General features: G+C 34.6%; 1 protein-coding gene across 1 annotated transcript in view; it reads left to right on the top strand.

The window, feature by feature from the left end:
• Window positions 1–16,445, top strand: part of DNAH7 (dynein axonemal heavy chain 7) — a 110,459-nt gene that overhangs the window by 15,989 nt on the left and 78,025 nt on the right. Inside the window, exons 14-22 of the mRNA XM_062002026.1 lie at window positions 1,116–1,243; window positions 1,420–1,498; window positions 4,697–4,921; window positions 6,295–6,441; window positions 7,036–7,721; window positions 8,497–8,683; window positions 11,490–11,683; window positions 12,740–12,938; window positions 14,357–14,497. Of these exons, the coding sequence (XP_061858010.1) occupies window positions 1,116–1,243; window positions 1,420–1,498; window positions 4,697–4,921; window positions 6,295–6,441; window positions 7,036–7,721; window positions 8,497–8,683; window positions 11,490–11,683; window positions 12,740–12,938; window positions 14,357–14,497 (1,986 nt within the window). The remainder of the gene's footprint in view (window positions 1–1,115; window positions 1,244–1,419; window positions 1,499–4,696; window positions 4,922–6,294; window positions 6,442–7,035; window positions 7,722–8,496; window positions 8,684–11,489; window positions 11,684–12,739; window positions 12,939–14,356; window positions 14,498–16,445) is intronic.

Genomic DNA, 16,445 nt, shown 5'->3' with positions numbered 1-16,445 from the left:
CAGACTCCAGAGGAGTCTCTGGCCCAGTGCTCCTCTTGCCTTCCTCCCTTGCTGACTGTAGGGTCTGTGTTGTTGCCTCCATCTTGTACCACTCCTCCACCTTGTATGCACTACAAATTGTATGGTCACCTCCATCTTGTACTACTTCTCCACCCCCTGTGTGCTACAAATTCCTCTTTTTAAATAGTGGCACCAGATTGGCCCAGCTAGGCTGGAGGTGGTTCCAACTTGGATTCAGAGGAATTTCTGGGAACTGTTTTACAGGAGCAGCACTGCAGCCCCCTCCTCTGTTACCAATAAAAAGCTCCACACAAACCCATCACATCACTAAAGTGAAATAAAATTATTTTTTTCAGAAAAAGTGCTTTTCAAAAGTTAACATTTCTGGGGTATATTTGCTGTACTTCACTCAGTTATTTTTTCTAGAAGTTTTGTGGCTTCTGAAGGCGTTAGAAGTATGCTTCTCTTAGATATTAGGAGAAAATGTGGTTCTGGCCACCTCCGAGTTCCTTCTGAGCATCTAAGGCAGACAGAGAATCCTTAACGTGAATGACCTTTTTTATTGTCCCTGTAAGGATGTTCTGTGGTAAGAATCGTTTGTCCATTCTGAAAAAGAACTCAGAAGGCTGAAGTGGATTTCCTTAAGCTGTATCTCTCCTAGCATTCAGTGCAAACCTCAGTTCTGGAGAAACTAATACTTACAGACCTGTCATGAGAGCTTCTGTGTGTGGAAATCAAGTTCTCTCTACCCTGTTTAATCCTAAAGAATGCTATATGTCTCTAAAGAAAGACTACCACATTTTAATGGTGTGTCACGCTCTGTAATTTCACCAGATAACATTGACTGCTACAGACACTAGATGCCTTTCTTTTTTGAGGAAATAGATGATTTGTCAAGGTAAAAGCGATAAAAGTAAGATTTATATGAAGCTTGTTGTGCAGATACAGAAGAACTGTTATTTGCAACTGTAACAGCTTCTTTCCCATCTTCATTTGAAAGTTTTAAAAGCATTTTATAGTTTAACTAAATTCCTAGGTGAGATTGCTGGTATTCTGCTTAGGACAGCAAGAGACAATAGGTAAAAACTATTCAATGTTCTGTTTTTGTATTGCAGTGTGTCCATCTAGGAATGTTTGAATTGCATTGTGATCAATTAATAAGTGCTTTGGTAAAGCGCACAGAAACTATTTGTGAAAAAGTTATTTCCAAAATGTTCAAAGATCATCAAGACCTAAATGTGAGGTAATTGAAAACTGAAGTGTGTATTGAAATGTACTTAATTTTGTTTCCACCATTGATTTTTCTAATCCTTAAATATTGATCTGGTTTTCTGCTTTTACAATAAACGTATGTGATTTGTCCAAGGATGATTAAAATAGAACACATGCTAAACTGGTTGTTTTTTGTGTATTTTTCAGACTATGCAGTGAGTTTGAAAGAATATCACAAAAAGCCCTTACTACTCCATCTAATACACAGGAGCTAATGGAACTTAAGGTACTCTCTTTTTTAATGAGTCCAAGAAAGAAATAGCTACCAATACTATAGTACTTATTTTTATCTAAAAAAAAAAGAGAAAAAAAATTAGCTTTACTAATATTTAATATACAAAATGTAACGATCCATGCTGAGAAGACTCTGGTCTTCTCTGGTGTGGGTTGTTACCAGCAGCTGCAGCGTCTGCCGATACAGAGTCCCTCACACGGGATGCAGTCCTTAGTGAATATCTCTGATGTAGGTTCTTCACCACGGTTGCAGTTTCTGCAGTTACAGGGTCCCTCTCTCGGGACAAGGCCTCTTCTGGGCATATGTTTAATGAGCTGCTTTGTCGTGGGTTCCTCCCCACAGTTACAGCTATGAACGTGGCATCTCTTCCATGGAACACGGCCTCCTCCAGCCATAGTGATACAAGGTCCCTCCTTCAGGACACAGCCTCTTGATCACTGTCCCTGGCTTGGGACCTTTAATGAAGTGAATCGCCGCCCCTGGTCTGGGGCCGGCTTTAGCAAAATGAGTCTCTGCCCCTGATATGGGCTCATTATCAAAATGAGTCTCTACCGCTGATGCGGGGTCTTTAAAGAAATGAAAACAAATCTCAGCTTCACCAGTCCTCTGTGTAGAATGCAGGGGAGTCTCTGCTCCAGCACACCTCCTCCTCCTCTCTTTCATTACTGACCTTGGAGTCTGCATGGTTGTTTCTCTCTCTTCCTACTCCTTGCACCGCCACCAGCCAGAAGAAAAAGAAGGGGCAGAAGAAGGAAAAAATAGGACGAAGAAGGAGGAAGAAATCTCCTCTTCCAGCTTCTTCTTAACAAGTGATTGTGGAGGCATCCAATTAGCTCAGCCCCAGCAGTGGGTCTGGCTCAGAGCTGGGGAGAGTTTTGAGCAACTACTTACAGGAGCCATCTTTGCAGCCCCTTCCCCCTTACTGGAAAAGGCTGTCATGTCAGACCATGACACCCCTATAAAAAGGTCTCATATCTGTACACTTGGAAATAGAATTTTCTCACTTATTTAAAAAATCTCACTAAATGTTTCAGTGCATTTTTAAAACATGTGAACTGCAAGACCTTTAGTTGATTTACAAAAACGAATGAGTAACATAAAGAAAATGGAATTTACTGGATACATTTCAACAAAAAAAAACTTTGTGAAATTGATGGGTGGGATCATAGGATCATAGAATGTTAGGGATTGGAAGGGACATTATAATGATTTATTAAGTGCAGCCACTTACACATTCTTCTATTTGGATCTACGTATCTTTGAGGGTACTTTTCATCTGTGACAGCTATTTAAACAAATTATTAAAATAAACTGAAGTTAGAACAAGACCTTTGAATCTCTGAAACCAAGATTAAACAAATCTATTTAATGACATTGTTTTCACTAAAAATAATGTTCTTAATATCAGTGAAAACAAAAATATTTCTGTTTAATAAATAAACATGGTTTAAAATATTATTTATTTAATGCTGTAATTATTTTTTAATTTCTATTTTATGTGCATGCTTTGTTGGGTACCTAATATATTACTAGAGTAACATGTGTGTATAATCTGTAAATAAATGTACATATATTGGAGATTCATGCTCAAAAATTTCTCACTGATAAGCATGTGTGATCAAGAAATTTTGGAGACTGCTGCTGTAGGGGAGCATGCTAGCAAGCAGTGTCTCTGTCTGGAATGCTAATTGAGCCTCTTAGTAATACAGCTACTTAATTGGTAATATAGTTACTACCTTAAAGTTTTTTCACTAATTTTCAGGAAGTAATGCATTAATATATAATGTCTTGAAATAAGTGTGTGGTTTTATTTCTTTCCTTATCTAGCTAGTGTAAGCAGATATCAAGTAATTTCTGCATTGTGAGCAACATGCCAGTGCAGTTTAATGTAGACTGCATGTTATTCAGGCTTCTGAAGAGATAGTATAGACAAAAAGTGAATATCTCTTAGTTCTCTTGAATTAAATTCAAGCAATCGAATTATATGTGGGAGATTCAATAGCTATTCCAAGTATCCTAAACTAGTCAAAGAGTTGAAACCTGACATGCGGGGAACTTTAAAATGCATTTAATTCTTCACAAAAAAAAAAACAAACCAACTTTAAAAGCACTCATTGGTAAGTTGTATGAAGTAATTTTGCCTTTGCATCCTTTGTTGAATAATTGTTTAAAATTTAGCAGATGTAAGGATGGCAGTTTAGCTGCATAATCCCTTCTATAGTCAAAACCCCTGCTGTTTCTTTCATGTATTCAGTCTCCAATTTAGTGAAATAAGTGTATACAAATTACATGTAATCATGGATAGCATGTGATATTACACCAGCATCAAACCCCTCCATCTCATTGCTTAAAAGATGTATCAGTCTTTGGGGTATTCTTTTAATAGTAAAATATCCTATAGATGCATAGCAATGAGTATATTCTGAAACACGGAAACCGCTATTAAAAGAGCAGAAGCATAGACTTGCAGCACAGTTCATCTGTACCTAAAAATGATTCCAATGATACCATGTTGTGTCATCATATTAAATATTTCTAAGTCTTTGGTTGTTGACTATAATACTAGTATACTATTGATCCATCTATTGAGCCAACATTTTTACTAATACAGCTCTTTTCTTGTTAAGAAGCTTTCAGACTGCTTCATTATGGATTATTGTTTAAACCAAGCTCCGTTGCTGTACTGTTAAGAGTACTATACAGAGTGCTATGTGTATTAATGCAGTTTACTGCCAACTCTTTAGATCTGAGAGAATAGGGTATTTTTATTTTAATTATGAAGAGTAGCACAGTGGCCGTATATATTCTTTATATTCTTACTGCTAGGAAAGACCCAATCTTTCATTGGGTCATCCAGTGCTTCCCTTTCTGAAGCATGTCCTCTTCTCTTGTAGTTATTTTACTGATTTTTCCTTGGTAGCACCCCATTTACATTTACAACAGGCTGTTTGGTTTGGCTTCTGTTAGTCTAAACCTTTGTGCAGTTGTATAAAAAAACTTATATACTGTAAAAATGACTAATGCCATACAATTTCAAATAAAAACCTTTTCAGGTCATATGTTTCTAATTTTATTTAATTTTCATTGTAAAAATTAAGCTTTTAAAGTTAAATATTAACTACTTCAGGCATTATTTTGGCATTAAATTATATTAAAAATATCTTCCCTTTTGATATTTCTACTCCCCAGGCGTGTATGCAGAAAGTAGAAACATGTGACATGCTTGAATTGGAGCAGAACTTAGCAGATGCTGTAAATTATTTTGCGTTTCTGGTAGAATGTGTCAGCTTTTCACCAGCAGATATTCGACTGAACAGTGATGTTTTTCAGTGGTATGCACGAATGCCAGCTATCTTTGAAGAGCACAGAAACATAATTGCAGAAAAAACAGATCAATTTCAAGATAGCCTTAAGGTTTGTAATGGCGCTATTCTAAAAATCCTTGAGCTACTAATTTTGAATGGTGTATAGGGCATGAAATAATGAATTGAATAACCTTTTCTATTTTCCCATATATTTTAAAAAGAAGTTAGAAGTAGATGGTTTTTATATTATTGTTGCTATGAAGTAATTTTTTCTTGCCTTCCACTTGTTTATTTTTCACACATCCACAAATACTGCAAGACAAGCCACATCTCACATTTTGCACTCTGAAAGCTCTTTGGTTACAGAACTCCCAGAGATGTTGATGAAAGTTGTCTGCATGTGAAATAGTAAAATTCAGATAGATCCTTTAAAAACATGTACATGGTTTGATTTATGCCCATGAGCAGTCCCTTTGGAGTGAATAGCAGTATATGAGATTTCTATGATAGCTCAAAAAAAAGCTCCATTAATTTGTAAATGTGATTCTGCTGTTAGGACAATGTAAAATAAGGTAGTTTTGTAACATAAGTGCATCTTGAATCAGATTTATTTGCTTTTATTTTTAATCTCTTATCCTTTACATGTATTTTATTTCTGTTACATTTTTTCATTGTATTTACTTAGCTTTTACAGTAGAGTTTATTATATTATCTAAGTGATGGAATCTTTCTACAAGAATTGATAATTACTAGTCTGCTCATTCATTACTGCCTGTATAGCTGTGTGCTGTGATTTTCTTGTGGTCCTTAGTCTCATCATCATTTTGGTTTAGATCATATGTAATTTGAGATAGTGACTTTCTGTGTTTATGCAGTATGTTTAAAGAAGTAGCTGGTATGTGTTATTGTGCTATAAATGTGCAGGATAGACTTCATTATCTTGAAACATGTTAATTACTTTGTATGGTTTGATACCTGGTTTCAGACACTGACCACGATTGATGCTCAGTGTGAAATTCATTAGGGAGTTCTATATATGAGGTAAAAGCTATCCATGAACTGTATGGCTTTAAGACAAGAGACATCTCTGTGTTATGAAACTGCTTAGCTTTATCTGTCATTTGATTAATCCTATTATTCTATTTTAATTTGATATATACTAGGCATTTGAGCATGTCTTTCTATTATTAGCCTGCTCACTGTGTCCACCACAGAAAACAGAAATTTTTATATCCAATTCTATCCTATGACATGGAACTCAAAGTTATGTCTGTCAGACCAATAAGTCACTGCAGGTAACACTAGGATTCAGGGCAAATCGTGTGATTTGGGTGCAATAGATTCTCATGCAAATATGCTGAATATCTTGGATTTTCTGCAAGGCTAAAGTGTACTACTATAACAGAACAGTTACTTCTTTCTACAGAATTTTATTGTGATTTTTTTTAAAAAAGAGTATATACTTGCTTGCTGTTTAATTAGATACGCTGTGAACAATTTGTTGAGGAACTGAAAAGCTACTCTAAGCAGGCTGAAGAACTTAGCACATTTGGAGATGTTTATGAAGTCAACAGATATTTGAAGAAAGCTCAAGCACTGAATACAAAATTGGATCTTGCTGCTGATAAGGTACAGGTTACAGTCTAAACTAATCCAGTAGTATAAGTGGTAAATCTTAATATTTGCATTATCAGAATCAACAGTTTGCTTAGTAGCGTAGTTAATGTGGCAAAATAATTCTCAATTCAACTATGAAATGTTTTTACATGATTTGTAGTTTAAATTGCGAATTTACTGAGCACAGTAATTTGTTACTATGTGGTCTTCAGTTTATAAGGAAGCACTTTGCAGAATGAAAGAGTAGATTAAGTTTATGTAGATTTGCGTAGATATTATGCTTGTATGTTCTTGGAAGTACAATTCCTGATGCTCATTATTGCCTCTTGTCTGCTAAAGCTTCCATGGTAATGCAAATTATAGAGGAATGCCCAGATACCATTTTAAACCTCTAATTATATTTCTCTATTGGCTAGTATAAATGCTGAGCTGCTAAAGATTGCTCTAAATTCAATATATGTCAGCAGTTACACAATAGACTAGTTTAGTAACTCAAAACTTAATTTGAAGCTTGTTGAAGTCACCAGAAAACCTCCCTAGTCCCTGTGGTGAGGACCTGGTATCACAAACAGCTTTTTATTTCAAACCACACATATTTCTCAACAGATTGATCAGCTTAATTTAGAAGAAGAGTCCTTTGGATGGCCAGTATCTCAGTACCCTCAGCATAAAAACATCCGGAATACTCTTGCTCCATATCTTCATCTCTATGATATGACTGTTGAATTCAACAGAAAACACAAAGACTGGACAGAGGGATCATTTACAGAAGTGAATCCAGACGAAGTAGAGGCGGATATAGGAAACTACTGGCATGGACTGTATAAACTAGAAAAAGCCCTCCACAATTCTGCAAATGCATTAGCAATAACAAGACAAGTTAAATCAAAAGTGGAGGAATTCAGATGCTACATTCCTCTAATCCAGGTGATTTGCAATCCTGGTTTGCAGGAAAGGCACTGGGAAGAGATGTCAAAAATTGCTGGTTTACCACTGTCTCCTTCTGAAGACTCAAATGTCTTGTCATATATTAACTTGAATCTTGAACCGTTCATGGAAAAGTTTGAGACTATCAGTCAAAGAGCCAGCAAAGAGCATTCATTTGAGAAGGCTTTAACAAAAATGATTTCTGAATGGGATCAAATGGAGTTTACTCTTCTTGCCTATAGAGAAACAGGAACCCATATTTTGTCATCTGTAGATGATATTCAGATGTTGTTGGAAGACCACATTGTCAAAACTCAGACTATGAGAGGATCTCCGTTTATTAAGCATCATGAAAAGAGAATAAGGTAATTTTTTTTCCAACAGAAAGTCAGCAAGTAATGCTACCGAATAAGAAATCTTTCCTGTTTAATCAAAAGCATTTTGAGACTTCAAATGCTTTTGTTTATCCTCCTTCAGCAGCGAATTAATCTCATTTTATAGGGCCAAAGCTCTTATCCCATGTCAACTACATGCTATTTAAACTGATTGTTACTTTAATTATATGGGAAGTGCTGATGCATTGGAGAGGTTGCAAAACATTTTTAATACGCTCTGGTACTTCAGTACCAGATGCATCATACTGTTACCTATGTTTTGCCAGATATAACATAACTTGTTAGGACAACTTATACATATTTTTGGTTTAGTAGTTTAGGTTAGTTTCATTTCTTTCTTTTGTCATCTCTGCGTCTCTGTCCTAGCAAACAGAAATAGTCTGGGCTTTGGTGTATGCCAGAAACCAGATTGTTTACTCAACCGACGTCAGTTTGTCCAGTTACTATTACATGCTAAAGTGTGTGCTCCATTTATTCACTGGTACTGTAAATCTATTTATTGAATAAACTTGGTTCAAGAAATGCTACAATCAACCTTACAGGTAATCCAGTTGCAGAAATTAATGTGGACTTTGTTATTCAGAAAATCAGACTAGATGAATATAACATTCTGATGAAATCTTAAAACTTGTACCTGTTGCACTCACTGCTGAATGTGCAAATTGCCAAAAACATCTTAGCACTCTGCTGAAAATATTTTACTGAAAGTATCAGTTTATGCATTTGGACTAATGCTGTTTTATAGGGAATGGGAAGGAAAGCTGTTGTTGGTACAGGATATCCTGGATGAATGGTTGAAGGTTCAGGCTACTTGGCTTTATTTGGAGCCAATTTTCAGTTCTCCTGACATCATGGCTCAGATGCCCGAGGAAGGTAGAAGATTCACTACTGTGGTTAAGACATGGAAAGACTTAATGAAATCAGTTTTTCAGGTAAGTACACTGTTTTAAGAATACAGAGTGAATTTGTAGTGTGTAAAAAAAAAAAAAAAAGAAAAAGTTTCTGATAACATTGTAATCAGTTTTCTGTTTCATCTTACTTAGTTTATTTTAAAAATTTGCAGAACTATTCCATATAGAATCATAGAAGCATTGATTGGGAGGGGACAATTGAGTTCAATTAGTCTAACTTCTTCCTAAAAGCAGAACTTTTGCCAATACTATATCAGGTTGACCACAGTTTTGTATAGTCTAAGTTCAGAAATCTCCGAGGACAGAGATTTAGTGCAGATTACCTCCAGAGACTTCAATGTTGCAGTACTTTTCTAGTGAATATTTTTTTCCTAATGTCCAAGGAGACTCTCCCAAGCAAAGTTTGTATTCGTTGCCCAACTGTCACTGCTGAGAAATTGGGTGTTTTTTTTTCACTTGCTCTCCAGGTTGTTCCTGGCTACAGTCTTAATTTCTACTTCATGAAATTGACCAAATCCAGATCTCCCAGCTTCTTCTCATAGGCAATGTGCCATTCTGCTGAGTAAAATTAAGCAGCATACAAAATGATGTAACATAGCAATGGTGGTCCTGACACTGTAGGTCAATTGATATGAATTAATTAAATTTTAAACAGATTGTTTATTGGTGAACCTGCTTCTGCAGGGGGGTTCGACTAGATGATCTCTAAAAGTCCCTTCCAACCCCTACCATTCTATGATTCTATGATTCTATGATATTGAATGTTAGAGATACTTCTAACTTTAAATTGTTTAGATATTTGACTTGCCTGAAAAGTAATGTTCTGATCTACTATATCTACTATAAATCAGTGCATAAGGCAGTTGTCAGACACTGTCACTGTACACATGAGGCAGTTCAAAATGTTACTGTATTGCCAATCTGATGCTTATTTAAAGCTTTCTGGAAATTACCACTGTTATTAGGATCAATTCATGAGATTATATTATTGCTCTTTGCTTCAGTAGTTTCTAGCAAAGAGGTGATACTCTTTGCTTCAGTAGTTTCTAGCAAAGAGGTGATACTACCAAAGGTAACAAGCCCAGCTGATTCTTCAGCAGTTACAGGATCAATGGTCTGAATGCCTGCTCTACAGATTCCCTCAGGGAATAACCAGTTATCTGGTCATTTATGTAATCCTATGGTATAATTCTAATAATGATTAGACAGAACTGCATTCATTCTGAAGAAGTTCTCTAATATAAAGGTAAGTTTTAGTGGGATGTTGCATTAAAATATTTTTTGAAATGGGCTTACTAAACTATTCAATAGACATGAGGAGATTTATGAGATCCATTAATTTCAAAGTTGCTACATAAAGTTGCCATTTGAAGGAAAAAAATACAAGCTTTTTTTTCATCCACCTCATGCCTTTGCAGAACTTTCAGAGATCCATTATGTCACTAGGACAAATGCTAAATCTTCACTCATTCTAAAAGGTTTTGGTCTGAGGACTTAATACACAAAATGTGTAGTATACAAACCCAAGTGGGTTTAGTTTTATTTTTTTATTATCTCTTTATTCTTTCTCCTTCCTTTTATCTTCCTCCATTTCTCCCCGTATCTCTCCCTTTTTCTCCCTCTGTCTTACACTCCGTCCTCCTTCTTTCTCTGTTTTTCTTCTGATGAAAAAGAAAAAAATGGATTTTATCCCATAGACCTGTGAAATCAATAGTATTCATTTTGGAGAAGAAATTATTTATTTTTTTAAAAAGCAAGAATTTCAGAATTACATTGAGTTATATTTCTGAACTTTGTATGCTGAACAACCTATTTGATAAAATATTCTAATTCAGATATTCAGTGCTAATCAAATATAAAGGTTTTTTTTTAATGTGATGTAAAGTATTGCTAGCAGAAAAAAAAAATCTTTTGTACAGGAGAGTGTAAATGCAAGAATAGAAATTTCAAAAATTATTTTGGCTAAACAAGTAGGTGTTTTTTCCAGAAGGTGGCAGTCTCCTTGCACAAATGGAATGTCTCAGTTTCATGACTTAAAAGAATGCTTTTCCAGGATCTAGATCAACACTCTCTCAAAAATCATAAAGCTAACTTGATATATAACTATATATATTTTGTCATCTATACAGTCTATAGATATAAGAAACTCAACATTTATCCAGTAGCGTACCTTAACAGGTATTATTACAAAAATAAATAAAACCCCAATTGTTTATATTCTTAAGGTTTGTTGGCAAAAATATTTCAATGTGTTTAGTAAATGTGTTAGGATCAGAGAATACTTTTTTAGATTATATTTTTAGTTCGTACTGAAGTATCAGTGTTGCCTAGGTACAATTTTGCTATCTCATTACTTACAGTCTCATGTATATATTTATTAATTTCATATAGAAGGAGAGAACATTTTTTTGCATTCAAACAGATGGTTATAATTTAAAATGTGTGACTGCATTGTTGTCATAAAAGTAGGCTTTTAAAAATCCTTTGTCTTGCTTAATTATGTAATCCTGTTGAATAACAAGAGTAAATTAATACTTGTCCAAATGATGGGAGTTGTGCTAGTTGATGAACTGATCTTGTTTTGAAAACTATTTAAAAAAAAAAAAATTCATGGTCATGTTTTAAAAAATTTAATACCATCTGCTTAACTACCTTTCCAGTGAACCCTGGCAATGAAGAATGTTAGTAAATTGTAAACCTGACAATGGTCTGAGTAAAGCAGAATTTGAAATGAAAGATTCATTTTGCTTAAGACTTCCTGCAGTGCTGTGTGCTGATTTAGTTGAGAAGGCATTAATATTTTTATCTGAAATAATTCTTTTTCCAGGACAAACATGTGCTCACGGTAGTAACAATAGACAAGATGCTGGAAAAACTGAGGAAGTGCAACGAATTCCTGGAGCAAATTCTCAAGGGACTTAATGAATACCTAGAGAAGAAGCGCCTATTTTTCCCCAGATTCTTTTTTTTATCTAATGATGAACTCCTTGAGATTCTTTCAGAGACCAAAGATCCTACTCGGTATGGTAATTTAATAGGTGTATTTATGACTCGTAGTGCATGCAGATAGTCTTGTCATACCGTTTCTCAGAGCCCAGAACTCTTTTTTCACACTGACAGTTACGGTATTAAGTATCGATATGGTCAGATTTTATGACAGGTGAGTGCAGAGTAATTTTTAATATGAGTGGTAATTAAATTCAGTTCTATTTCCTATGCTAGTAGCCCTTCTATACACTGGTTTTCAGAAGAATTGGAAATCCATATAGTAATTCATGGTGAAATTAACATCCTGATTTTTTGCAATAGAAAATTGTATATCAGAACCTGTATACCACTAGCTTCAGTTTTATCTTTTTAGGTACAGTCCTAATTAAAGTATTTTAGAAGTTTTTGGTGTGTTTGAACTCTCTCTGGGATTTCTACTCCCCAACCTCATTCTGGATTAAATCCTTATACTGAATGGAATTAACTCTATGAAGATTCCTGTAGAAGTGATCTTGTTAGGCAGTACAGCCTTTGCTATAAGTGGAAGAACTGGGCTTTGATTCCCAATGTGCAAATTTGATAGCATGCAGTGAATGCAGTGCAAGGTCATGCAAAAATAAGAATGAAAATGAAAAATAAAATGCAAACTCAGTCACAGAGAAATACTTATTCAGTGCAATGAACAGGGCATTTATCACAAAATATTGTGCTAAGGTTGTACTTTGTTGCTTTAGTCAAATTCCTTAATGTTTAATATAGTAGAAGGGAAGTTGTAAATAGTAGAATTTATGTGTTGTAGATGGATTAGCAGTTAGAAAGAATGCTTGTTTATCCTTACAAGTTTATACATTACAGAGACTATAATATTTTACATCTTTAAACCGATCTTAGAAAAATATTGCTGTAAGCATTTTGCAGAGGATAGTACACAAGAGTTATTGTTGAGGATAAACGTTTTTTAAAAAACTTTAATTTATCTTTAAAGTAAATTGTTCAGAAATAATTTTTTAATTTAAATTAGTTCTTCTTTGGTATGATTGCCAAGAAAAAAAATGTCAGAAGCTGTTTAATATTAGTTCTGTATTCTAGAGTACAACCTCACTTGAAAAAGTGTTTTGAAGGAATTGCAAGAGTCAAATTTACTGATGTATTAGATATTACACATATTAAAAGTAACGAAGGAGAGACTGTGGAGCTCATAGAGACAATCTCAACATCAGAAGCTAGAGGTCAAGTTGAAAAATGGCTGGTTGAACTGGAGGCAGCTATGCTGAAGTCTGTCCACAAGGTAACAAGTTCTAATCTTTTATTTTCTAGGCTGATGCCATACAGAATTGATTTCTTCAGTAAACATCAACACATACTGGATTTGCTTTTTATTCTTTGCTCTTAGCATGAATGTTAAAACATTTTATTAAATCTCTAGAGGTTGTATCTTTGTTTTTGGTTCTTGTGTCAATTTCTGGTTGTAAAATTTTTAAAAATTCTTTAAAATTGATAGAGTAAAAAATGCTTGTGCCAAGGATTCTTCTGCTATAGATTGTTCATATGTTTGATGTGGTATTAAGGGACAAGATTAAACTGAAAGATTGCAGACTCTTTTTTTTAATGTTCCTCTTATTTATGACTACCTTAATGAAGACTCTTAACTCTTCAGATTGTATCGTTCTAGTCTGTATAGTGTCCCATAATTGTCATATATTTAACCATTCTTGTGTTCCTTTTTAATGTCAAGTGAGGTGCATCCACCTGCCCTGACACTGTTTCATAGTAAAACAGTTTAAATATTGTAGTGGCATAGCAGTACAGAAAAGAGTGAATAACCTGATTTATTTGGTACATGTCAGATGTGGTCAAACAGAACAGCATGAATAAGAAATGGTTAAGCACCATTTGTCTGCATTTAGCCTTGATGACAGAACTTCTAATGATCTAGGCCAGATAATGTTTACATAGTTCTATAGCCAATACAGACACATTTTGCCCTCATAGGTGTATTTTTTTTTAATTGGTGGCTGTTGTGTATGTAGGTTATTAAAACAAAGAAGGCTTGGAATTGCAAAACAAATTGCAGATTTTCACTCAGGTAGTTTACAGTGCTTGTCTGAGAAGCTATTTAAACTTATTGAGTTTATTGATGGTTACACTTGATTCTTGTTGAGTTTTCTTAATGGCAGGAAAAGAACATGTTGGTATAGACTGGCAGTTTTTTTAAAGGGAAAGTTTTGAGTGACACTAGAATCAGGTTAATAATTCTAGTATTAGAAAATACACTTGAGGTTGGGTGTAAGTTTCAATAATATGATCTCAAAATTAAAAACTCTATGTTTTTTGATAAAATGAATAAATAAACCACCTTTCAATTTGGAATATTCTAACTAAATTGTATTTGTACTTGTTTTCTAGTTTCATTGTAGATGGAACTAGAAAATTTTAAGTACCTGATGGCAAGAATAATTTTTGAATGTGTTGTGAAATCAATTCTCAGAAATTTTGTGTGAATATTTTGTTCATCTTATGACATTTTGAGTTTTGTGAACTTTGCTGAGAGATTTGCTTGCAAAATGTCAGTGTGAGAGAGCTTGAGACTGAGTCTAGGCTTTGGTTTATTTTTTGCTCTGAGAAATACAATTTAATCAAAATTATTTCTAAAGCTGAATATTATCTGTTTCTTAATGTAGTTACAGTGTGCTTTTTCCCATCTAGGTCATTGGGGATGCACTTGAAGCTTATCCAAAAACTCCACGAGTTGACTGGGTAAGAGAGTGGCCTGGACAAACGGTCCTTTGTGTATCCCAAACATTCTGGACAATGCAAGTACAGATGTCCATTAGAAATGGCCAAAAGGTAAGAATATTTTAATTTTAAATTTATGTCAAATGGATACAATGCAGTAGTAAACCACACCTTTGTTGATAACCTTTTTGGATGAAGAGATGTTCAGTTTAATACTTAATCTTTTGAGTATCTTGTGATCCTTGAACACTTTTAACTTCACATTTGCTTTTGGAAATAGGCACCAATAGGCATTATGTAAGAGCACATTCCATTTGGTTCAATGTGTAGATTCCATGTTTCTATGAAAGCAGCCCAGTGGTGTATTCAGATGGTATGGACTAGCACAGCTTGCCTGCTTGTCTGGCTCAGAAGTCTAACCTTCATTAATGCTTTTTATGAAGATGGGCTAGGACTAGTATTAGAAAATATACACCATCCTCACCCTTGTCAAACAACGAATATGAATGCCTTGCTAGTACGGAATTTATAATCTGTTAACTAATGCTAGTGGGAATAAAGGTACTTAAGGCTGAGTGTCTTGGAAGAGGGAATTAAAAGAGGAAGACAATATTATCTGCTAATACAAGGAGTAAATCCTGCAACATATCTGAAGATTTGAAAAAGATTTGAAAATATTTTCTTTTCCCAGAAATAAAATAGATCCTCAGTTTCCTGGGGAACCAAATAAGGCTTCTACATATGGCACCATTTATCCTCAATTAGTAAAACACTTTAAGGAAGGAGAGACGGAAATTCTAATCTTAGATGTTATAGGTTTTTTAGTTTTTTTTTTTTTTAGAAGGCAACCTCCCTTTAATGACTCTGCAGAATTCTAAGCATAGACAAAAGCTCTTATGCTGATCTATATCAAGCCTTTTCTGTACATGGGCATGCAGGTAAACTTGTCCTACCTGTAGCTTTCTCTCAATTCTGTTGTAGTAGGAATTCTGCTCATCTGGTTTCAGACCAAGAATCTTTGTTCTCCTGTGGAAAGGGGCTTGTATGTAGTAAGCATACATAGTATGTAGTGGAGAGGCATTTGTGTCTCCTGACAATCTGTCACAAATGTGTGACAGGGAGAAGAACTCTTGGTCTTACAGCCTTCAATAATCTTTCTCTTTTCCACTATGATATTGTGTACTAAATAATAGGAAACATGACAGACAATAAATGACCATATGAGAGGCCAAAGGTACTGCATTCTGCCTGAAGGACTTCAGTGTTTTCTGGAACCAGATGCCAATATCATTAAGTATATGTTTTCATATGCATGCACATGCATACACACATCTACTTCCTTTCAAACATATTTTTAGGGAATTATTTCCAATAAATAACTGTGGTACACAAATCAAAAGCACAAATTTCTTATTAAAGACAACTAATGAACTAAAATGCTGTATAAAACCAGAGGTGTTTCGTAAATTTTGAGTGTATACTCTTGTGGACCATGTGAATTTACAGTGAATTACACAGTTATACAATCTGTAGGGTAGCACCAAGGAATGTTACTGATACGGGAGTTGCGGACATATTCTGTGCCTCAACTGATATCTCATGATTGCTGAGATTGGTGGTAAGCAAATGGATTCTTGTGTGTGACTTGAGATATCTCAGATTTTGTCGTGGTCAAAACTTCTAATGCAACACTGTAGAAATTTAACTGCTTTTGAACTCTGTTTACAGCTTTATTCTTATAAGTAAAAAGAAGTCATACTAAAGCAGATGATTATCCAATGTTTGAAAAATAACTGAGATATCTCAAAATCATTATCATAATCTATTGAGAATGTTTGGAGAGGAACAGCAGACTAAAGAGCTGAAAAATCTAAAACAGGCCTAGATAAGTTTTTCTTCAGAGAAATAGAAGCCATTCCTCTATAGAAATGTGCTTTGAAGTGAATGTTTTACTAAGGTTAATTTCATTTTTTTAATATAAATTAGGTAAGGCACTTAATCACATCTAAGTACAATCATGATACAGGGCTTTTCTTAATTGAGCCTTTCCTGTTCACCA

This window comes from Colius striatus, chromosome 9 (assembly GCF_028858725.1).
Source record: "Colius striatus isolate bColStr4 chromosome 9, bColStr4.1.hap1, whole genome shotgun sequence".
In the NCBI taxonomy this organism is placed as follows: Eukaryota; Metazoa; Chordata; class Aves; order Coliiformes; family Coliidae; genus Colius; species Colius striatus.
The sequence above is the reverse complement of the archived record's forward strand: the minus strand, read 5'-3'. Positions and strand labels throughout refer to the sequence as shown.